The 25,938-nt window shown below is 48.4% G+C and overlaps 1 protein-coding gene across 1 annotated transcript in view; it reads right to left on the bottom strand.

The window, feature by feature from the left end:
- Positions 1–305: 305 nt before the first annotated feature.
- LOC112240403 (dynein axonemal heavy chain 6-like) overlaps positions 306–25,938 on the bottom strand; it is a gene marked incomplete at its 3' end in the record, with an annotated part of 61,541 nt that continues 35,908 nt past the window's right edge. Inside the window, 21 exon segments of the mRNA XM_042317337.1 lie at positions 306–428; positions 599–820; positions 1,662–1,745; positions 1,748–1,873; positions 3,620–3,746; positions 4,180–4,287; positions 9,566–9,714; positions 9,824–9,991; positions 10,633–10,770; positions 11,099–11,232; positions 11,235–11,259; positions 14,973–15,128; positions 15,344–15,469; positions 15,672–15,782; positions 17,067–17,231; positions 21,602–21,830; positions 22,001–22,097; positions 22,203–22,383; positions 23,004–23,216; positions 23,296–23,346; positions 25,331–25,486. Coding sequence (XP_042173271.1) covers positions 306–428; positions 599–820; positions 1,662–1,745; positions 1,748–1,873; positions 3,620–3,746; positions 4,180–4,287; positions 9,566–9,714; positions 9,824–9,991; positions 10,633–10,770; positions 11,099–11,232; positions 11,235–11,259; positions 14,973–15,128; positions 15,344–15,469; positions 15,672–15,782; positions 17,067–17,231; positions 21,602–21,830; positions 22,001–22,097; positions 22,203–22,383; positions 23,004–23,216; positions 23,296–23,346; positions 25,331–25,486 — 2,889 coding nt within the window.

Raw genomic sequence — 25,938 nt, 5'->3', positions numbered from 1 at the left:
TTAAGGAGAATGGTAAATCACCTTGTTAGCCAGGCCAGTGATCCAGGTCTAGACCATGAGACTGGTAAATCACCTTGTTAGTCAGGCCAGTAATCCAGGTCTGGACCATGTTAAGGAGACTGGTAAATCACCTTGTTAGTCAGAACAGTGATCCAGGTCTGGACCATGTTAAGGAGACTGGTAAATCCCCTTGTTAGTCAGGCCAGTGATCCAGGTCTGGACCATGTTAAGGAGACTGGTAAATCACCTTGTTAGCCAGGCCAGTGATCCAGGTCTGGACCATGTTAAGGAGACTGGCAAATCACCTTTTTAGCCAGGCCAGTGATCCAGGTCTGGACATAGGGCATCCATTTGAGTTCGTTAGAGTCGATGTAGACCATCCCACAGCGACTCACTGTGGCTGGGGACGCCACCGATAAGTCCTGGACCTGAGACACACAACACAGAGGTTGCAGAGCATTTACAAAGTCTGGATCTTTAACATGTCACTATTATCTGTTCATGTCAAAGACGTCCATAGTGACTGTCCCGATTGTCATCAACACTAGAACGCAATGAAGAGGGACCCCTAACCTATAACCCCTGACCCCTCTCTGACCTCAAACACCATGTGTATAGACGGGGTCAGTTTGATGCGTTCGCTGTTGGCCAGACACAGCATCTTGTTGTCGTCCAGGACCGTGTTCATATTCTCAATCCACAGCGCGTCCACCGGACCGTCCGACACGATCCACTTGTGGTCATCGCTGGTGTCATTGCAGGCCGCTCGCACGCTGAGCGCCATCAGGCCGTCACGCCACTCCAGGGTCAATATGTTCACCTGTAGGGGTCAGGGATTAAAGGTTAGGGGCTCATGTTATGCACTTTGTGACCTATGTTTGTATATACACATTGGTAAAAACCAATAGCAAGTGAGTGAGTAAACACTGTCTTCTGCATACAGATGAATATTACAAGTTAACAGATAGACCAGTATTATTGACATAAATAGTAAAGAGAACAGGTCCCAGTACAGACCCCTGCGGTACACCTTTTGTAATATCCAGGAAACTAGACTGAACACCATCAGAGATCATGCATTGAGGTCTGTCTGACAGATCATTCTCAAACCACTTGCAAAAGCCTGACCCAGACCTATTTCAGTCAGCCTTTGAATGATAATGTGATGGTCAACAGTGTCAAAGGCCTTGGAAAGGTCTATAAATAAGGCAGCAGAATGATTTTTTTATGATCCAAGCAATTTAACACATCACCTAGAATAACCGTAGAAGCTGAACCGGTGCTGTGTCCAGGTCTAAAACCGGATTGGTTCATATTAAGAACAGTGAGAAGTTTAAAAAGTTCTTCGCTAAAAGTTGGTCGGGGAAATTGGACAGTAGTTATCTAAGTCAGAAGGATCTCCTCCTTCATGTAGGGGGAGGACATGCGCCACTTTCCAGATCTTAAAGGAGAACACCAGAAACAATAGTCAGGTTAAAATAAAGGTCAGTGGTTCTGTAAGTGGAGCAGAGAGCTGCAGTGAGAAGAGGTCAAGAGAATCAGCCCCTATAGCTTTATTAACATCCGCAAAGCCCTCAGTACATCATAGGCATCAAATGGTTGAAATGAAACGACAGTATGTGAGTCTGTTAGTGCACAGATGAATTGTCAGCCAGGCGTACCTCTCCGTAGAGCTCTCCCATGGTGACAGACTTGGGGTTGAGGACGTATGTCTTGACCGGGAGGTAAAGGGGTTGTGTTTCCCGTGGCCAGCCTGCCACAGGGTATCTAAGGTATCAGACAGGATGGAGTAGACCGTGGTCTTCCCTCCACCTGTAGGCCCCACCAACATCACACCATGACGTACTATCATGGTCTCATACAGCTGGATCACCTGGAGGGAGGGAGAGGAAGGGTTACAACCACACAGAGATCACCTGGAGGGAGGGAGAGGAAGGGTTACAACCACACAGAGATCACCTGGAGGGAGGGAGAGGAAGGGTTACAACCACACAGAGATCACCTGGAGGGAGGGAGAGGAAGGGTTACAACCACACAGAGATCACCTGGAGGGAGGGAGAGGAAGGGTTACAACCACACAGAGATCACCTGGAGGGAGGGAGAGGAAGGGTTACAACCACACAGAGATCACCTGGAGGGAGGGAGAGGAAGGGTTACAACCACACAGAGATCACCTGGAGGGAGGGAGAGGAAGGGTTACAACCACACAGAGATCACCTGGAGGGAGATCACCCTGGAGGGAGGGAGAGGGTTACAACCACACAGAGATCACCTGGAGGGAGGGAGAGGAAGGGTTACAACCACACAGAGATCACCTGGAGGGAGGGAGAGGGTTACAACCACACAGAGATCACCTGGAGGGAGGGAGAGGAAGGGTTACAACCACACAGAGATCACCTGGAGGGAGGGAGAGGGTTACAACCACACAGAGATCACCTGGGGGAGGGAGAGGGTTACAACCACACAGAGATCACCTGGAGGGAGGGAGGGAGAGGGTTACCACCACACACAGATCACCTGGAGGGAGGGAGAGGAAGGGTTACAACCACACAGAGATCACCTGGAGGGAGGGAGAGGAAGGGTTACAACCACACAGAGATCACCTGGAGGGAGGGAGAGGAAGGGTTACAACCACACAGAGATCACCTGGGGGAGGGAGGGAAGGGTTACAACCACACAGAGATCACCTGGGGGAGGGAGGGAAAGGGTTACAACCACACAGAGATCACCTGGAGGGAGGGAGGGAGAGGGTTACAACCACACAGAGATCACCTGGAGGGAGGGAGAGGAAGGGTTACAACCACACAGAGATCACCTGGGGGGAGGGAGAGAAAGGGTTACAACCACACAGAGATCACCTGGGGGGAGGGAGAGAAAGGGTTACAACCACACAGAGATCACCTGGAGGGAGGGAGAGGAAGGGTTACAACCACACAGAGATTACCTGGAGGGAGGGAGAGGAAGGGTTACAACCACACAGAGATCACCTGGGGGGAGGGAGAGAAAGGGTTACAACCACACAGAGATCACCTGGAGGGAGGGAGAGGAAGGGTTACAACCACACAGAGATCACCTGGAGGGAGGGAGAGGGTTACAACCATACAGAGATCACCTGGAGGGAGGGAGAGGAAGGGATCAGTCTGTACCTTGTTGGTCATGCTGGGTAGGATCAGTCAGTACCTTGTGCGTCATGCTGGGTAGGGTCGGTCTGTACCTTGTTGGTCATGCTGGGTAGGGTCAGTCAGTACCTTGTTGGTCATGCTGGGTAGGGTCAGTCAGTACCTTGTTGGTCATGCTGGGTAGGGTCAGTCAGTACATTGTGGTCATGCTGGGTAGGGTCAGTCAGTACCTTGTTGGTCATGCTGGGTAGGGTCAGTCAGTACCTTGTTGGTCATGCTGGGTAGGGTCAGTCAGTACATTGTTGGTCATGCTGGGTAGGGTCAGTCAGTACCTTGTGGTCATGCTGGGTAGGGTCAGTCAGTACCTTGTGGTCATGCTGGGTAGGGTCAGTCAGTACCTTGTGCGTCATGCTGGGTAGGGTCAGTCAGTACCTTGTGCGTCATGCTGGGTAGGGTCAGTCAGTACCTTGTGCGTCATGCTGGGTAGGGTCAGTCAGTACCTTGTGCGTCATGCTGGGTAGGGGCTGCAGGTTGCGTTTCACTAGAGACTCCAGGATGGTGGTTTGGAGAACACCGTAGTCATGTTCAGGGATGGACACGCCAGGGAACAGGTCAGACATGATGCCACTAGAGCAGAGAACACACAGACACAGAGCCGTCATATACAGAAACACACAGAGAGCCGTCATACGGACAAACACACGTCAGTAAGGCATGATGAGGCATGATGAGGCATGATGAGGCATGATAAGGCATGATAAGGCATGATGAGGCATGATAAGGCATGATGAGGCATGATGAGGCATGATAAGGCATGATGAGGCATGATGAGGCATGATGAGGCATGATGAGGCATGATGAGGCATGATGAGGCATGATGAGGCATGATGAGGCATGATGAGGCATGATGACCATATAACAGTGGAACGTTCTATTCTTCTCCATAGTGCTCTAACATTAGCTGTGGGACACCATTGGTTTGTCTGTGTGTGTGTGTGTGTGTGTGTGTGTGTGTGTGTGTGTGTGTGTGTGTGTGTGTGTGTGTGTGTGTGTGTCTCACCCAAAGAGCGCAGCATCGTCTGTGAGGAACTTGGGCAGATTGGAGTCTCTCAGAGCCCTGATCAGAACCACGTCTTCACTCAGGTGGGGGTTCTCTCTCTTCAGAGAGCTGCAGGGGGTCACACACACAACATAATACATTCTCTATGAATGTGGGGGTCCCTCTCTCTTCAGAGAGCTGCAGGGGGTCACACACACAACATAATGCATTCTCTATGAATGTGGGGGTCCCTCTCTCTTCAGAGAGCTGCAGGGGGTCACACGCACAACATAATGCATTCTCTATGAATGTGGGGTCCCTCTCTCTTCAGAGAGCTGTCGGGGGTCACACACACAACATAATGCATTCTCTATGAATGTGGGGTCCCTCTCTCTTCAGAGAGCTGCAGGGGGTCACACACACAACATAATGCATTCTCTATAAATGTGGGGTCCTCTCTCTTCAGAGAGCTGCAGGGGGTCACACGCACAACATAATGCATTCTCTATAAATGTGGGGGTCCCTCTCTCTTCAGAGAGCTGCAGGGGGTCACACACACAACATAATTCATTCTCTATGAATGTGGGGGTCCCTCTCTCTTCAGAGAGCTGTCGGGGTCACACACACAACATAATGCATTCTCTATGAATGTGGGGGTCCCTCTCTCTTCAGAGAGCTGTCGGGGGTCACACACACAACATAATGCATTCTCTTTGAATGTGGGGGTCCCTCTCTCTTCAGAGAGCTGTCGAGGGTCACACACACAACATAATGCATTCTCTATGAATGTGGGGTCCCTCTCTCTTCAGAGAGCTGCAGGGGTCACACACACAACATAATGCATTCTCTATGAATGTGGGGTCCCTCTTTCAGAGAGCTGTCAATCAAAATGATAATGCATTCTCTATGAATGTATCCCTTCTTCAAAGCTGTCGGGGGTCACACACACAACATAATGCATTCTCTAAATGTGGGGTCCCTCTCCTTCAGAGAGCTGTCGGGGTCACACACACAACATAATGCATTCTCTATAAATGGTCACTGAACTGAAACATCACATAATGCATTCTCTAAATGGTCACTGAACTGTGAAACATCACAAACATAATGCATTCTCTATGAATGTGGGGTCCCTCTGAGAGCTGTCGGGGTCACACACACAACATAATGCATTCTCTATAAATGTGGGGGTCCTCTCTCTTCAAGAGCTGCAGGGGGTCACACACACAACATAATGCATTCTCTATAAATGTGGGGGTCCCTCTCACTTCCGGAGTCAAAATCTAAAGGTCACTTTTCAATACAATGAAAAGGATAAGCTATTTAAAGTAAAATGTATTTAACAAATCACCGGGTTGACTGAAGGTCACTGAACTGAAACATCACCGGGTCGTCTAAAGGTCACTGAACTGAAACATCACCGGGTCGTCTAAAGGTCACTGAACTGAATGCATCACCGGGTCGTCTAAAGGTCACTGAACTGAAACATCACCGGGTCGTCTAAAGGTCACTGAACTGAAACATCACTTTAAACACACTCACCATCTCTCTGTTACACACAAACACACATGCAGACACACACAGCTTGGTTGGAGGTTGTTAGGTAGAAGTGAATTCCTCTCCTCTCGCCTCCTGTCATCCTCCCTCCCTCCTTTCCCAGAGCTCGGCTAATCAAGGTGGATGATGATTCCCCAGTGACTGTTCACCAACCCATGCATTAATAATGTGGAGTGCTGGAACACACACACACACCCACAGGCTGATAATGGCAGGCCCATTACATTGGATTTACAGCGGTAGTAAAAAGTGAATGAGACAGACAGAAGAGGGTGGCTCAAACAGTCAGAGGGCTTGTTATTCACACACCTGTAAAATGAACAGCTCACCCTGTGACAAGACAAAAGCTGCGTGAGTCAATCTGGGATGAAGTGTGATGGATGGGACAGACAGGGGACATTACTACCACATCTAGACCAGGAGTGTGATGGATGGGACAGACAGGGGACATTACTACCACATCTAGACCAGGAGTGTGATGGATGGGACAGACAGGGGACATTACTACCACATCTAGACCAGGAGTGTGATGGATGGGACAGACAGGGGACATCACTACCACATCTAGACCAGGAGTGTGATGGATGGGACAGACAGGGGACATCACTACCACATCTAGACCAGGAGTGTGATGGTTGGGACAGACAGGGGACATTACTACCACATCTAGACCAGGAGTGTGATGGATGGGACAGACAGGGGACATCACTACCACATCTAGACCAGGAGTGTGATGGATGGGACAGACAGGGGACATTACTACCACATCTAGACCAGGAGCGTGATGGATGGGACAGACAGGGGACATTACTACCACATCTAGACCAGGAGTGTGATGGATGGGACAGACCAGGGGGACATCACTACCACATCTACCACATCTAGACCAGGGAGTGTGATGGATGGGACAGACAGGGGACATTACTACCACATCTAGACCAGGAGTGTGATGGATGGGACAGACAGGGGACATCACTACCACATCTAGACCAGGAGTGTGATGGATGGGACAGACAGGGGACATTACTACCACATCTAGACCAGGAGTGTGATGGATGGGACAGACAGGGGACATCACTACCACATCTAGACCAGGAGTGTGATGGTTGGGACAGACAGGGGACATTACTACCACATCTAGACCAGGAGTGTGATGGATGGGACAGACAGGGGACATTACTACCACATCTAGACCAGGAGTGTGATGGATGGGACAGACAGGGGACATCACTACCACATCTAGACCAGGAGTGTGATGGATGGGACAGACAGGGGACATTACTACCACATCTAGACCAGGAGTGTGATGGATGGGACAGACAGGGGACATCACTACCACATCTAGACCAGGAGTGTGATGGATGGGACAGACAGGGGACATCACTACCACATCTAGACCAGGAGTGTGATGGATGGGACAGACAGGGGACATCACTACCACATCTAGACCAGGAGTGTGATGGATGGGACAGACAGGGGACATCACTACCACATCTAGACCAGGAGTGTGATGGATGGGACAGACAGGGGACATCACTACCACATCTAGACCAGGAGTGTGATGGATGGGACAGACAGGGGACATCACTACCACATCTAGACCAGGAGTGTGATGGATGGGACAGACAGGGGACATCACTACCACATCTAGACCAGGAGTGTGATGGATGGGACAGACAGGGGACATCACTACCACATCTAGACCAGGAGTGTGATGGATGGGACAGACAGGGGACATTACTACCACATCTAGACCAGGAGTGTGATGGTTGGGACAGACAGGGGACATCACTACCACATCTAGACCAGGAGGATCTGAATGATGCCAATCATCTTTAATATGATGTTGATACAGTGTCTCAGTCCTTCCTGTCAGGGAGCTGTCGTATGATGAGGAACGGGTCAGTAGACCAGGCAGGAGGTCATATGCTACTATCTTATTCTCTCTGAGTCAGCCCTGCAGAGAGAAACAAGGCATTTCCCTTGTCTAGTCTGTTCTTCCTGTCACCATTCTGCACTGTGTCACTCTCAGCTTTGACAATAAGGTCTGTGTCCCAAATGGCACCTTATTCCCTATATAAAGCTGGTCAAAAGCAGTGCACTGCATAGGGATGATGGTGCCATTGGGAATGCTACCAAAGGTTTACATTTGCATAGAAGTGGCTGTAAAATGCATAAGGGTAGAGGGTTCTGGGTAGAGGGGGATCTGTAAACGGCACTATGAGGATACAACTGAGTATCGTTTCAATCTGATTTGTACATAAAGTGACCTTTACCTTGTTTTTTCATAAGCCCAGAAACTGTCAGATACCGGCTGGTGGTTTTGATTGTATAGAGTTCTGTTTTTCTCTCTGTGTCCTATCTGGTCATGACGAGTTCAAAAGTACCTTGTTTTTACGCCCAAAATCTAACAGATACCGGTTTGCAACTTTGATTGAACAGGGTGGGTACAACGTTGTGTCCTAGCCTAGACCAGTATAGAATAGCACCCCCTGTGGGTCCTACCCTAGACCAGTATAGAATAGCACCCCCTGTGTGTCCTACCCTAGACCGGTATAGAATAGCACCCCCTGTGTGTCCTACCCTAGACCAGTATAGAACAGCACCCCTGTGTGTCCTACCCTAGACCAGTATAGAATAGCACCCCCTGTGTGTCCTACCCTAGACCAGTATAGAACAGCACCCCCTGTGGGTCCAACCCTAGACCGGTATAGAATAGCACCCCTGTGGGTCCTACCCTAGACCGGTATAGAATAGCACCCCTGTGTGTCCTACCCTAGACCGGTATAGAATAGCACCCCTGTGTGTCCTACCCTAGACCGGTATAGAATAGCACCCCCTGTGTGTCCTACCCTAGACCGGTATAGAATAGCACCCCTGTGGGTCCTACCCTAGACCAGTATAAAATAGCACCCCTGTGTGTCCTACACTAGACCACTATAGAATAGCACCCCCTGTGGGTCCTACCCTAGACCGGTATAGAACAGCACCCCTGTGTGTCCTACCCTAGACCAGTACAGAACAGCACCCCTGTGTGTCCTACCCTAGACCGGTATAGAATAGCACCCCTGTGTGTCCTACCCTAGACCAGTATAAAATAGCACCCCCTGTGTGTCCTACCTAGACCACTGTAGAATAGCACCCCCTGTGGGTCCTACCCTAGACCGGTATAGAACAGCACCCCTGTGTGTCCTACCCTAGACCAGTACAGAACAGCACCCCCTGTGTGTCCTACCCTAGACCGGTATAGAATAGCACCCCTGTGTGTCCTACCCTAGACCGGTATAGAATAGCACCCCTGTGTGTCCTACCCTAGACCGGTATAGAATAGCACCCCTGTGGGTCCTACCCTAGACCAGTATAGAATAGCACCCCCTGTGTGTCCTACCTAGACCACTATAGAATAGCACCCCCTGTGTGTCCTACCCTAGACCGGTATAGAACAGCACCCCTGTGTGTCCTACCCTAGACCAGTACAGAACAGCACCCCCTGTGTGTCCTACCCTAGACCGGTATAGAATAGCACCCCTGTGTGTCCTACCCTAGACCAGTATAGAATAGCACCCCTGTGTGTCCTACCCTAGACCAGTATAGAATAGCACCCCCTGTGTGTCCTACCCTAGACCAGTATAGAATAGCACCCCTGTGTGTCCTACCCTAGACCAGTATAGAATAGCACCCCTGTGTGTCCTACCCTAGACCAGTATAGAATAGCACCCCCTGTGGGTCCTACCCTAGACCAGTATAGAATAGCACCCCCTGTGTGTCCTACCCTAGACCAGTATAGAATAGCACCCCCTGTGGGTCCTACCCTAGACCAGTATAGAATAGCACCCCCTGTGGGTCCTACCCTGCCATGACGAGGACAGACTTGACGGCCCTCATGCCGAAGTCATAGTGGTCCTGTTGGGAGAGCTGCTCAGAACACAGCTTGTACATCTGGGTCATCTTTCGGGCCAGAGTCTTACTGGACTCAAAACCCTCAGAGTAGAGGATCACCTAGAGGAGGAGAGAATGGAAGCATGGAGGGGGAGAAACGGAAGTCAATGATCTGGTCCCCAGCTACAAATGACCTCAGCATCGTAACACATCCCCAGCCCCCAGTTACCTCAGCGATCAGGGCATAGTTGGGCACCATCATGGCTATGGGTCTGAACAGGGCTTTGAGGTTGTCAGGGAGCTCAGTGCGTCCAGCGTAGCCTGGGTTCATAGTGATGAAGGCAGCACATGTCATCACCAGCTTGATCTCTCTGCCCTCAAACATGAACCTGGACAGCTACAAGACAGAGACCACATGACACGGAGGACTGAACCGGGTTGTGAGCATCTACCGTGTCGTTTTCTTAGGTAGTGTACACATCACCGTGACAACAGGAACAGACGATTCTGTTAGTTAAACTACCTCTGTTACACTGAGGTCTGAAGAAACAAACCTGATATCCAGGCTTTAGTTCAGAGGGCTAACAACTTCTTCAGCCGAGCGGACATCAATCTTGCCTGACTGGTGTGATGGATGGAGGTTAGAACTAGGAAGGCTGTGGGTGACCAGGTGTAGCTATACCTTGGCCATCTTCACATTGTGGATGGTGGTGAGTTGTAGGTACCAGTATATACAGTATTTGTGATATATTCCAGCAATAAGGCCCGAGGAGCTGTGGTTATTGGCCAATATACCACGGCTAATGGCTGTTCTTAAGCACGACACAACGCAGAGTGCCTGGATACAGCCCTTTTGCCTTAATGCTATTATAAACTGGTTATCAACATAATTAGAGCAGTAAAAATAAACATTTTGTCATACTGGTGGTATACTGTCTCATATACCATGGATTTCAGCCAATCAGCATTCAGGGCTCGAACCACCCAGTTTCTAAATGTAAAGATATTGGGACAGACAGGGGAAAGGGGAGGGTATACCTTGGCCATCTTGGCATTGCGGATAGTAATGAGTTGCTGGGCGATGACAGACAGCACCTCAATGTCGATGCGGTTAAACTCATCAAAACAACACCAGGCCCCTGATTGGGCCAGACCACTGAAGAACTTCCCCATCATCTACAACACAGACAGGTGATTGGTTAAGCAGATAGCAGGAATAAAACAGGATCCTTCATTATGAAGAAGATCCACTGCTGTGGTGACACTGTCCCCTAGTGTTAGTGTCTGGGTAAAACAAAGACAATAGGAGAGAGGGAGAAAGAGGGTTGGGATTAGAAGGGTAAAGGAAGAGGGGGAGAGAACAGGGTTCCCCAAACAGCTGATTGAAATAACCAACTCATCATCAGGCTCTGATTATTTGACTCAGAACGTGCAGTGCTAGGGCAGAACTGAGTTTGGGAAACCCTGGAATAGAAGGTTCTGTGCTGGTCAGTCTAATCAGTACCTTGTAGTCCAGTCCATCAGAACAGTTGAAGACGACACACTGGATGGACAGAGCCTTGGCCAGGTCCTTAGTGGTCTCCGTCTTCCCTGTTCCAGCTGGGCCTGCTGGAGCCCCACCAAGATCTAACTGAAGAGCCCCATCAGACACAGGTAGCAACGATCCTAGAGACATACAACGGGTTAATGGGTGAAGAGATCCTAGAGAGAGACAACAGGTTAATAGATGGAGAGATCCTAGAGAGATCCTAGAGAGACATACAACGGGTTAATGGATGGAGAGATCCTAGAGAGATCCTAGAGAGAGACAACAGGTTAATAGATGGAGAGATCCTAGAGAGATCCTAGAGAGACATACAACGGGATAATGGATGGAGAGATCCTAGAGAGATCCTAGAGAGATCCTAGAGAGAGACAACAGGTTAATAGATGGAGAGATCCTAGAGAGATCCTAGAGAGAGACAACAGGTTAATAGATGGAGAGATCCTAGAGAGATCCTAGAGAGATCCTAGAGAGAGACAACAGGTTAATAGATGGAGAGATCCTAGAGAGATCCTAGAGAGAGACAACAGGTTAATAGATGGAGAGATCCTAGAGAGATCCTAGAGAGAGACAACAGGTTAATAGATGGAGAGATCCTGAGAGATCCTAGAGAGATCCTAGAGAGATCCTAGAGAGATCCTAGAGAGATCCTAGAGAGAGACAACAGGTTAATAGATGGAGAGATCCTAGAGAGATCCTAGAGAGATCCTAGAGAGATCCTAGAGAGATCCTAGAGAGAGAGATCTAGAGAGAGACAACAGGTTAATAGATGGAGAGATCCTAGAGAGATCCTAGAGAGATCCTAGAGAGAGACAACAGGTTAATAGATGGAGAGATCCTAGAGACATACAACGGGTTAATGGGTGGAGAGATCCTAGAGAGAGACAACAGGTTAATAGATGGAGAGATCCTAGAGAGATCCTAGAGAGACATACAACGGGTTAATGGGTGAAGAGATCCTAGAGAGAGACAACAGGTTAATAGATGGAGAGATCCTAGAGAGATCCTAGAGAGACATACAACGGGTTAATGGATGGAGAGATCCTAGAGAGAGACATACAACGGGTTAATGGATGGAGAGATCCTAGAGAGAGACATACAACGGGATAATGGATGGAGAGATCCTAGAGAGAGACATACAACAGGTTAATGGGTGGAGAGATCCTAGAGAGATCCTAGAGAGAGACAATAGGTTAATGGGTGGAGAGATCCTAGAGAGATACAACAGGTTAATGGATGGAGAGATCCTAGAGAGAGACAACAGGTTAGTGGGTAGAGAGATCCTAGAGAGACAACAGGTTAGTGGGTGGAGAGATCCTAGAGAGAGACAACAGGTTAGTGGGTGGAGAGATCCTAGAGAGATCCTAGAGAGACATACAATGGGTTAATGGATGGAGAGATCCTAGAGAGAAACAACAGGTTAGTGGGTGGAGAGATCCTAGAGAGATCCTAGAGAGACATAGAATGGGTTAATGGATGGAGAGATCCTAGAGCAAGACAACAGGTTAATAGATGGAGAGATCCTAGAGCAAGACAACAGGTTAATAGATGGAGAGATCCTAGAGAGAGACAACAGGTTAGTAGATGGAGAGATCCTAGAGAGATCATAGAGATCCTAGAGAGACACAACAGGTTAATAGATGGAGAGATCCTAGAGAGAGACAACAGGTTAATAGATGGAGAGATCCTAGAGAGATCCTAGAGAGAGACAACAGGTTAATAGATGGAGAGATCCTAGAGAGATCCTAGAGACATACAACAGGTTAATAGATGGAGAGATCCTAGAGACATCCTAGAGAGAGACAACAGGTTAATAGATGGAGAGATCCTAGAGAGATCCTAGAGAGAGACAACAGGTTAATAGATGGAGAGATCCTAGAGAGAGACAACAGGTTAATAGATGGATAGATCCTAGAGAGATCCTAGAGAGAGACAACAGGTTAATAGATGGAGAGATCCTAGAGAGATCCTAGAGAGACACAACAGGTTAATGGGTGAAGAGATCCTAGAGAGATACAACAGGTTAATGGGTGGAGAGATCCTAGAGAGATACAACAGGTTAATGGGTGGAGAGATCCTAGAGACATACAACAGGATAATGGGTGGAGAGATCCTAGAGAGATACAACAGGTTCATGGGTGGAGAGATCCTAGAGAGATCCTAGAGAGATCCTAGAGAGATCCTAGAGAGATACAATGGGTTAATGGATGGAGAGATCCTAGAGAGATCCTAGAGACATACAACAGGATAATGGGTGGAGAGATCCTAGAGAGATACAACAGGTTCATGGGTGGAGAGATCCTAGAGAGATCCTAGAGAGATCCTAGAGAGATCCTAGAGAGATACAATGGGTTAATGGATGGAGAGATCCTAGAGAGATCCTAGAGAGACATACAACAGGATAATGGATGGAAAGATCCTACAGAGACAATGCATTTGAGCTAATCAGTTGTCTTGTGACAAGGTAGGGGTGGTATACAGAAGACAGCCCTATTTGGTAAAAGACCAAGTCCATATGATGGCAAGAACAGCTCAAATAAGCAAAGAGAAACTACGGTCCATCATTTTTTTAAGACATGAAGGTCAATCAATCAGGAAAATTAAGAACTTTGAAAGTTGCTTCAAGTGCAGTCGCAAAAGCGATGATGAAACTGGCTCTCGTGAGGACCGCCACAGGAAAGGAAGACCCAGAGTTACCTCTGCTACAGAGGACAAGTTCATTAGAGTTACCAGCCTCAGAGATTGCAGCCCAAATAGATGCTTCACAGAGTTCAAGTAACAGACTCATCTCAACATCAACTGTTCAGAGGAGACTTCGTGAATCAGGCCTTTGTGGTTGAATTGCTGCAAAGAAACCACTACTAAAAGGACACCAATTAGAAGAAGAGACTTACTTGGGCCAAGAAACACGAGCAATGAACATTAGACAAGTGGAAATCTGTCCTTTGGTCTGAAGAGTCCAAATTTGAGATTTTTGGTTCCAACCGCCTTGTCTTTGTGAGACTCAGAGTAGGTGAACGGATGATCTCTGCATGTGTGGTTCCCACAGTGAAGCACGGAGGAAGAGGTGTGATGCTGTGGGGTTGCTTTGCTGGTGAAACTGTCTGTGATTTACTTAGAATTCAAGGCACACTTAACCAGCATGGCTACCACCACATTCTCCAGCGATACGCCATCCCATCTGGTTTGAGCTTAGTAGGACTATCATTTGTTTTTCAACAGGATAATGACCCAACACACCTCCAGGCTGTGTGAGGGCTATTTGACGAAGGAGAGTGATGAAGTGCTGCATCAGATGACCTGGCATCCACATTACCAAACCTCAACCAATTGAGATGGTTTGGGATGAGTTGGACTGCAGAGTGAAGAGCAGCCAACAAGCGCTCAGCATATGTGGGAACTCCTTCAAGACTGTTGGAAAAGCATTCCAGGTGAAGCTGGTTGAGAGAATGCCAAGAGTGGGCAAAGCTGTCATCAAGGCAAAGGGTGGCTACTTTGAAGAATCTCAAATATAATATATATTCTGATTTGTTTAACTTTGAGACACGGGGGAACATGGGCAGGTTAATCAAGGCATCCTGACACATTTTTCCCCACATAGTGCTTTTCTGATTTCCCCATGCAGTCTGATGAGTGAAAATGTCCCGAAGTGCAGGTGCACACACACACACACACACACACACACACACACACACACCAAGACAATCATGCACAGAAGGATACCATCTGCAATGTCTTAGACTGTTGCTTTGAAACATTGTTTGTCACTGTCTTGTGTGTGTGTGTGTGTGTGTGTGTGTGTGTGTGTGTGTGTGTGTGTGTGTGTGTGTATTACTGTGAGTGGGGTGATGACGAGGCGAGGGCAGGCCCCCAGGTATTCATATCCATAGATGTAGGTGGACAGAGCCATCCTGGCCACACAGTTATCTAGGTCCAAGTCCCAGTAGTAACGCAGCTGCCTCTGCCACTCAAAGTTACTGCTGGAGTCAACCTCACACACACACACACACACACACACACACACACACACACACACACACACACACACACACACACACAGCCTTGGTCACTAATCAAGGTCAAGGCCAAATAAACAGGACATAAACTGTTATTTTTGATCAGACAAGTTGGATTTATGTAAAACAATATTTTTTGAATGAACTACACTTCCCATGATGCTGTGGATGGTTTGCAGGCCTACAGTACCTTCCGGGCCACGAGGTCTGTGACAATGTCCCTGGCGTGCACGTCTACGGTGATGAGAGCTGTGATGATGTTACGGTGCAGGGTGGGGAGTTGGCCTCGAACCAGGGCTGCTAGGGCATTCAGCCTCTATAGACAGACAGACAAGTAGGGAGGGAGGCAGGCAGACAGACAAGCAGACAGACAAGCAGACAGACGAGCAGACAGACAGACACGAGGAGAATCATCAAATGATAAAAAACTAAAGTATTTCTATGAAGATAAATATCTCTGTTCCAAGGTGTTGTCACCACTGTAGGCTGTTGAAAACAGTCATTGTGGACGGTCGTACATCAATGTTGACATATTCAAAGTCCTGCAGGGCCATGAAGTGGTCGTGGTCTCCCTCCAGACAGCCGTCCAGGTCTCTGCACCACATCAACTGACTGATGGTTAACACCACCTGGTGGACACAGAGGAACACTGCAGCTGGACATTAACCTCTGACAGACACCTGATGGTTAACACCACCTGGTGGACACAGAGGAACACTGCAGCTGGACATTAACCTCATACAGACACCTGATGGTTAACACCACCTGGTGGACACAGAGGAACACTGCAACTGGACATTAACCTCATACAGACACCTGATGGTTAACACCACCTGGTGGACACAGAGGAACACAGACACCTGATGGTGCAGAGGAACACTGCTGGACATTAACCTCATACAGACACCTGATGGTTAACACCACCTGGTGGACACAGAGGAACACTGCAGCTGGACATTAACCTCATACAGACACCTGATGGTTAACACCACCTGGTGGACACAGAGGAACACTGCAGCTGGACATTAACCTCATACAGACACCTGATGGTTAACACCACCTGGTGGACACAGACACCTGATGGTTAACACCACCTGAGGAAGGAACACTGCAGCTGGACATTAACCTCATACAGACACCTGATGGTTAACACCACCTGATGTGTGGACACAGAGGAACTCTACAGCTGGACATTAACCTCATACAGACACCTGATGGTTAACACCACCTGGTGGACACAGAGGAACACTGCAGCTGGACATTAACCTCATACAGACACCTGATGGTTAACACCACCTGGTGGACACAGAGGAACACTGCAACTGGACATTAACCTCATACAGACACCTGATGGTTAACACCACCTGGTGGACACAGAGGAACACTGCAGCTGGACATTAACCTCATACAGACACCTGATGGTTAACACCACCTGGTGGACACAGAGGAACACTGCCGCTGGACATTAACCTCATACAGACACCTGATGGTTAACACCACCTGGTGGACACAGAGGAACTCTACAGCTGGACATTAACCTCTGACAGACACCTGATGGTTAACACCACCTGGTGGACACAGAGGAACTCTACAGCTGGACATTAACCTCTGACAGACACCTGATGGTTAACACCACCTGGTGGACACAGAGGAACTCTACAGCTGGACATTAACCTCTGACAGACACCTGATGGTTAACACCACCTGGTGGACACAGAGGGACACTGCAGATGGACATTAACCTCTTACAGACAACAGGTTTACAACACATGATAATCATACAATAGGAATTCATTCATTTCTTCAGAGGCTACTCTCGTTGTTTGCTCTGGTAGTCAGCGATGGAGGTTAGTGTGTGTGTGTGTGTGTGTGTGTGTGTGTGTGTGTGTGTGTGTGTGTGTGTGTGTACGTACCTGTGAGGGGTGTCCAGCCACCACCCACTCCTCTCGTTCTTTACTCTGGTAGTCAGCGATGGAGGCCTTGCTGAGGCGGCGGAGGGAAGAGAACATGGCCTCCTCTACTTTACCCAGCCAGTCCTCTACGTTACCACGCGCCTTCAGACCTTTAGCCAGGCCCACCTACACACACACAGAATGAACACACACAAATACACACGCACAGAATGAACACACACAAATACACACACACAGAATATTGTAATGGAAGTCAAGGATAACATTTTCATTAAAAACTTTGTTACGTCCATCTTGACGTCTGAAGATCCATCTGCAGTAACAGTGAAACAATCAACAGAGAGAAAGACAGGGAGGTCTCCTCTCCTTCAGGTGAGACCATGACCAGTATATATTACCTACCTCCTCTCCTTCAGGTGAGACCATGACCAGTATATATTACCTACCTCCTCTCCTTCAGGTGAGACCATGACCAGTATATTACCTACCTCCTCTCCTTCAGGTGAGACCATGACCAGTATATATTACCTACCTCCTCTCCTTCAGGTGAGACCATGACCAGTATATATTACCTACCTCCTCTCCTTCAGGTGAGACCATGACCAGTATATACCTCCTCTCCTTCACCTACCTCCTCTCCTTCAGGTGAGACCATGACCAGTATATTACCTACCTCCTCTCCTTCAGGTGAGACCATGACCAGTATATTACCTACCTCCTCTCCTTCAGGTGAGACCATGACCAGTATATATTACCTACCTCCTCCTTCAGGTGAGACCATGACCAGTATATATTACCTACCTCCTCTCCTTCAGGTGAGACCATGACCAGTATATATTACCTACCTCCTCTCCTTCAGGTGAGACCATGACCAGTATATATTACCTACCTCCTCTCCTTCAGGTGAGACCATGACCAGTATATATTACCTACCTCCTCTCCTTCAGGTGAGACCATGACCAGTATATTACCTACCTCCTCTCCTTCAGGTGAGACCATGACCAGTATATATACCTACCTCCTCTCCTTCAGGTGAGACCATGACCAGTATATTACCTACCTCCTCTCCTTCAGGTGAGACCATGACCAGTATATTACCTACCTCCTCTCCTTCAGGTGAGACCATGACCAGTATATTACCTACCTCCTCTCCTTCAGGTGAGACCATGACCAGTATATTACCTACCTCCTCTCCTTCAGGTGAGACCATGACCAGTATATTACCTACCTCCTCTCCTTCAGGTGAGACCATGACCAGTATATTACCTACCTCCTCTCTCCTTCAGGTGAGACCATGACCAGTATATTACCTACCTCTCTCTCCTTCAGGTGAGACCATGACCAGTGAGACCATTACCTACCTCCTCTCCTTCAGGTGAGACCATGACCAGTATATTACCTACCTCCTCTCCTTCAGGTGAGACCATGACCAGTATATTACCTACCTCTCTCTCCTTCAGGTGAGACCATGACCAGTATATTACCTACCTCCTCTCCTTCAGGTGAGACCATGACCAGTATATTACCTACCTCCTCTCCTTCAGGTGAGACCATGACCAGTATATTACCTACCTCCTCTCCTTCAGGTGAGACCATGACCAGTATATTACCTACCTCCTCTCCTTCAGGTGAGACCATGACCAGTATATTACCTACCTCCTCTCCTTCAGGTGAGACCATGACCAGTATATTACCTACCTCCTCTCCTTCAGGTGAGACCATGACCAGTATATTACCTACCTCCTCTCCTTCAGGTGAGACCATGACCAGTATATTACCTACCTCCTCTCCCTTCAGGTGAGACCATGACCAGTATATTACCTACCTCCTCTCCTTCAGGTGAGACCATGACCAGTATATTACCTACCTCCTCTCCTTCAGGTGAGACCATGACCAGTATATTACCTACCTTCCTCTCCTTCAGGTGAGACCATGACCAGTATATTACCTACCTCCTCTCCTTCAGGTGAGACCATGACCAGTATATTACCTACCTCCTCTCCTTCAGGTGAGACCATGACCAGTATATTACCTACCTCCTCTCCTTCAGGTGAGACCATGACCAGTATATTACCTACCTCTCTCTCCTTCAGGTGAGACCATGACCAGTATATATTACCTACCTTCTCTCTCCTTCAGGTGAGACCATGACCAGTATATTACCTACCTTCTCTCCCTTCAGGTGAGACCATGACCAGTATATTACCTACCTCCTCTCCTTCAGGTGAGACCATGACCAGTATATTACCTACCTTCTCTCTCCTTCAGGTGAGACCATGACCAGTATATTACCTACCTCCTCTCCTTCAGGTGAGACCATGACCAGTATATTACCTACCTTCTCTCTCCTTCAGGTGAGACCATGACCAGTATATTACCTACCTCCTCTCTCCTTCAGGTGAGACCATGACCAGTATATATTACCTACCTCCTCTCCTTCAGGTGAGACCATGACCAGTATATTACCTACCTCCTCTCTCCTTCAGGTGAGACCATGACCAGTATATATTACCTACCTTCTCTCTCCTTCAGGTGAGACCATGACCAGTATATTACCTACCTCCTCTCCTTCAGGTGAGACCATGACCAGTATATTACCTACCTTCTCTCTCCTTCAGGTGAGACCATGACCAGTATATTACCTACCTCCTCTCCTTCAGGTGAGACCATGACCAGTATATTACCTACCTTCTCTCTCCTTCAGGTGAGACCATGACCAGTATATTACCTACCTCCTCTCCTTCAGGTGAGACCATGACCAGTATATTACCTACCTTCTCTCTCCTTCAGGTGAGACCATGACCAGTATATTACCTACCTCTCTCCTTCAGGTGAGACCATGACCAGTATATTACCTACCTCCTCTCCTTCAGGTGAGACCATGACCAGTATATTACCTACCTCCTCTCTCCTTCAGGTGAGACCATGACCAGTATATTACCTACCTCCTCTCCTTCAGGTGAGACCATGACCAGTATATTACCTACCTCCTCTCCTTCAGGTGAGACCATGACCAGTATATTACCTACCTTCTCTCCTTCAGGTGAGACCATGACCAGTATATTACCTACCTCTCTCTCCTTCAGGTGAGACCATGACCAGTATATTACCTACCTCCTCTCCTTCAGGTGAGACCATGACCAGTATATTACCTACCTCCTCTCCTTCAGGTGAGACCATGACCAGTATATTACCTACCTCCTCTCCTTCAGGTGAGACCATGACCAGTATATTACCTACCTTCTCTTCTTCAGGTGAGACCATGACCAGTATATTACCTACCTCCTCTCCTTCAGGTGAGACCATGACCAGTATATTACCTACCTTCTCTCCTTCAGGTGAGACCATGACCAGTATATTACCTACCTCCTCTCCTTCAGGTGAGACCATGACCAGTATATTACCTACCTCCTCTCCCTTCAGGTGAGACCATGACCAGTATATTACCTACCTCCTCTCCTTCAGGTGAGACCATGACCAGTATATTACCTACCTTCTCTCCTTCAGGTGAGACCATGACCAGTATATTACCTACCTCCTCTCCTTCAGGTGAGACCATGACCAGTATATTACCTACCTTCTCTCCTTCAGGTGAGACCATGACCAGTATATTACCTACCTCCTCTCCTTCAGGTGAGACCATGACCAGTATATTACCTACCTTCTCTCTCCTTCAGGTGAGACCATGACCAGTATATTACCTACCTCCTCTCCTTCAGGTGAGACCATGACCAGTATATTACCTACCTCCTCTCCTTCAGGTGAGACCATGACCAGTATATTACCTACCTCCTCTCCTTCAGGTGAGACCATGACCAGTATATTACCTACCTCCTCTCCTTCAGGTGAGACCATGACCAGTATATTACCTACCTCCTCTCCTTCAGGTGAGACCATGACCAGTATATTACCTACCTCCTCTCCTTCAGGTGAGACCATGACCAGTATATTACCTACCTCCTCTCCTTCAGGTGAGACCATGACCAGTATATTACCTACCTTCTCTCCTTCAGGTGAGACCATGACCAGTATATTACCTACCTTCTCTCCCTCAGGTGAGACCATGACCAGTATATTACCTACCTTCTCTCCTTCAGGTGAGACCATGACCAGTATATTACCTACCTCTCTCCTTCAGGTGAGACCATGACCAGTATATTACCTACCTTCTCTCCTTCAGGTGAGACCATGACCAGTATATTACCTACCTTATTACCTCTCTCTTCTGACCAGTCCTACCTCCTCTCCTTCAGGTGAGACCATGACCAGTATATTACCTACCTCCTCTCTCCTTCAGGTGAGACCATGACCAGTATATTACCTACCTCCTCTCCTTCAGGTGAGACCATGACCAGTATATTACCTACCTCCTCTCCTTCAGGTGAGACCATGACCAGTATATTACCTACCTCCTCTCCCTCAGGTGAGACCATGACCAGTATATTACCTACCTTCTCTCCCTCAGGTGAGACCATGACCAGTATATTACCTACCTTCTCTCCTTCAGGTGAGACCATGACCAGTATATTACCTACCTTCTCTCCCTCAGGTGAGACCATGGCCAGAATGTCGTTGCTGTAGACCTTCTCCTGCTCTCCGTCTGCAGGCTGCGTTGTCATGGCGCCGGGGGGCGGAGGGGGCAGCAGGGCGAACTCCAGGCGGGCGATAGCATCAAAACACTTCCTGAGGTGGGGCTGAACGGCCTGGGGGTTCCTGGTCTGAGCCAAGATCTCCAGGAGCTCATCGTTGGACAGGAAGTAGAACCTGAGAACGGTACCGAGAGACGGACACGTTGATTCAGGAAGTGTCTTCCAACATTTCACCACAGGGAACATCACAACACAGTGAGACATGACATCAGCAGATTAACCAAGTGGTTCAGACGTTGACCCCCAATCCTGGTCCTAGAGAGATACATGCAGACAGCACAGTACCTGGGGAAGATGACTCTCTTGGACTCCAGGTAGGCCTCCAGACACTTCTGGATCTGGTCTAGCAGGGCGTTGTTGTTCTGGAAGATCTCCAGCAGACCTGTAGAGAGACAAAGAGAACAGGGGAGAGGGGGTGGGGGGGGGTGATACCCCTCTCTCTCTCTCTGAGTGTGTGAGTGTGTGTGTGAGATAGAGAGTTAGTTACCTGGCTGTGTAGCAGCCCTCAGAGCATTGGGAAGCCTGTTGACCTTCCTCATAATCTCCTTCCAGGACTTGTCCACCTGGAGGAACATCTTGGCTTCAGCAGGAAGCTGTCTCTGGATGTCTGGAGCACTGAAGATACTCTCCAGGTACAGCCAGTTACGCTGACACGTCAGCCACTCTTCCTACAGGAGGGGAGGGAGGGAGGGAGGGAGGGAGGGAGAGAGAGAGAGAGAGAGAGAGAGAGAGAGAGAGAGAGAGAGAGAGAGAGAGAGAGAGAGAGAGAGAGAGAGAGAGAGAGAGAGAGAGAGAGAGAGAGAGAGAGAGAGAGAGAGAGAGAGAGAGAGAGAGAGAGAGAGAGAGGAGGGAGGGAGGAGAGAGAGAGAGAGTGAGAGAGAGAGAGAGAGAGAGAGAGATCAGTGAGAGAGAGAGAGAGAGAGAGAGAGAGAGAGAGAGAGAGAGAGAGAGAGAGAGAGAGAGACAGAGAGAGAGAGAGGAGAGAGAGAGAGGGAGAGAGAGAGAGAGAGAGAGAGGAGAGGGGAGGGAGGGAGGGGAGGGAGAGAGAGAGAGAGAGAGAGAGAGAGAGAGAGGTACATCAGTGAGAGAAAGAGGGTTAGGATTAGAAGGGTAGAGGGGGAGAAGGAGGAGAGAATTACCTAGCATTTGATACATGACCATTTGCATTTTATACATTTGGAGTATAAAACAGCATCATCACACAGTCCCATCCATTTGATCTGGTCTCTAGTCTCTCACCTTGAGTTTAGCCAAAACAGTAAATGAATGTGATTGGTCTCGGTCTCACCAGTGTCTGGCTGAAGAGGTTTAGCTGCCTCTGCCACTCGTCTACTCTGGTCTTGATGGGGCCGACGTAGCGAGAGGACGCCACCGTGGCCATGTTGATGGTACTGTCATCCAGCAGCACCTGAATGTCATCAGTTCCTCCCAGGATGAACAGGTCTTTAGACTCTCGGTGGGAGAGAACCGGAAACTCCGTGGTCTTCCAGGAATCCTCAACCTACACAGTGGGGTTGAGTTTAGACAATAGGAATTACAGGAAGTAGAACTACAACATGTTCTTCCTGGGTCTGTCCTACCTTTTTAAGGATGGTCTCCAGCGATGCCTCTCCTGAAGCCTGTCCTGACACCTGGAAGAGGAGAACCAGACTGGGTCAAACACTTTCCTGTACTGCTTCTGTTTGGCCTGGTTCACCTGCTACCATGGAATGGATACAACTACATCAACAAGACTGTAGTTGGTACCTCCTGTATGTCCATGTCATAGCAGATGTTACCTCCTGTATGTCCATGTCATAGCAGATGTTACCTCCTGTATGTCCATGTCATAGCAGATGTTACCTCCTGTATGTCCATGTCATAGCAGATGTTACCTCCTGTATGTCCATGTCATAGCAGATGTTACCTCCTGTATGTCCATGTCATAGCAGATGTTACCTCCTGTATGTCCATGTCATAGCAGATGTTACCTCCTGTATGTCCATGGCATAGCAGATGTTACCTCCTGTATGTCCATGTCATAGCAGATGTTACCTCTTGTATGTCCATGTCATAGCAGATGTTACCTCCTGTATGTCCATGTCATAGCAGATGTTACCTCCTGTATGTCCATGTCATAGCAGATGTTACCTCCTGTATGTCCATGTCATAGCAGATGTTACCTCCTGTATGTCCATGTCATAGCAGATGTTACCTCCTGTATGTCCATGTCATAGCAGATGTTACCTCCTGTATGTCCATGTCATAGCAGATGTTACCTCCTGTATGTCCATGTCATAGCAGATGTTACCTCTTGTATGTCCATGTCATAGCAGATGTTACCTCCTGTATGTCCATGTCATAGCAGATGTTACCTCCTGTATGTCCATGTCATAGCAGATGTTACCTCCTGTATGTCCATGTCATAGCAGAGGGTGTTACCTCCTGTATGTCCATGTCATAGCAGATGTTACCTCCTGTATGTCCATGTCATAGCAGATGTTACCTCCTGTATGTCCATGTCATAGCAGATGTTACCTCCTGTATGTCCATGTCATAGCAGATGTTACCTCCTGTATGTCCATGTCATAGCAGATGTTACCTCCTGTATGTCCATGTCATAGCAGATGTTACCTCCTGTATGTCCATGTCATAGCAGATGTCCATGTCACAGATGTTACTCCTGTATGTCCATGTCATAGCAGATGTTACCTCCTGTATGTCCATGTCATAGCAGATGTTACCTCCTGTATGTCCATGTCATAGCAGATGTTACCTCCTGTATGTCCATGTCATAGCAGATGTTACCTCCTGTATGTCCATGTCATAGCAGATGTTACCTCCTGTATGTCCATGTCATAGCAGATGTTACCTCCTGTATGTCCATGTCATAGCAGACGTTACCTCTTGTATGTCCATGGCATAGCAGATGTTACCTCCTGTATGTCCATGTCATAGCAGATGTTACCTCTTGTATGTCCATGGCATAGCAGATGTTACCTCCTGTATGTCCATGTCATAGCAGATGTTACCTCCTGTATGTCCATGTCATAGCAGATGTTACCTCCTGTATGTCCATGTCATAGCAGATGTTACCTCCTGTATGTCCATGTCATAGCAGATGTTACCTCCTGTATGTCCATGTCATAGCAGATGTTACCTCCTGTATGTCCATGTCATAGCAGATGTTACCTCCTGTATGTCCATGTCATAGCAGATGTTACCTCCTGTATGTCCATGTCATAGCAGATGTTACCTCCTGTATGTCCATGTCATAGCAGATGTTACCTCCTGTATGTCCATGTCATAGCAGATGTTACCTCCTGTATGTCCATGTCATAGCAGATGTTACCTCCTGTATGTCCATGTCATAGCAGATGTTACCTCCTGTATGTCCATGTCATAGCAGATGTTACCTCCTGTATGTCCATGTCATAGCAGATGTTACCTCCTGTATGTCCATGTCATAGCAGATGTTACCTCCTGTATGTCCATGTCATAGCAGAGGGAGGGTGTTACCTCCTGTATGTCCATGTCATAGCAGAGGGAGGGTGTAACCTCCTGTATGCCCATGTCATAGCAGAGGGAGGGTGTTACCTCCTGTATGTCCATGTCATAGCAGAGGGAGGGTGTTACCTCCTGTATCGCTTCGCTGTAGCTGAAGATGTTGAGTCCCTCTAGAGAGGCCAGAGTTTGAGGTTCCTCCAGGAGACTGGCCTCTATGACGGCCTCCAGAATCTCCCAGTGTCTGCCCTTCAGACACGGGTTACGCAGGTCTGTGATCACTGGGAGCTGGAGGGAGAAAATACACACACGTTACACACACCCACAGCCAGGTAACACACACACACCCACAGCCAGGTAACACACACACACCCACAGCCAGGTAACACACACACACCCACAGCCAGGTAACACACACACACCCACACCAGGTAACACACACCAGCCAGGTAACACACACACACGTTACACACACACACCCACAGCCAGATAACACACACACACGTTACACACACAGCCAGGTAACACACACACACGTTACACACAACCACAGCCAGGTAACACACACACACGTTACACACACCCACAGCCAGGTAACACACACACACGTTACACACACCCACAGCCAGGTAACACACACACACCCACAGCCAGGTAACACACACACACCCACAGCCAAGTAACACACACACACACGTTACACACACCCACAGCCAGGTAACACACACACACTGAGTGTA

Source organism: Oncorhynchus tshawytscha, unplaced genomic scaffold (assembly GCF_018296145.1).
Source record: "Oncorhynchus tshawytscha isolate Ot180627B unplaced genomic scaffold, Otsh_v2.0 Un_contig_280_pilon_pilon, whole genome shotgun sequence".
Classification (NCBI taxonomy): domain Eukaryota; kingdom Metazoa; phylum Chordata; class Actinopteri; order Salmoniformes; family Salmonidae; genus Oncorhynchus; species Oncorhynchus tshawytscha.
This window is presented reverse-complemented; position numbering and strand designations above follow the sequence as displayed.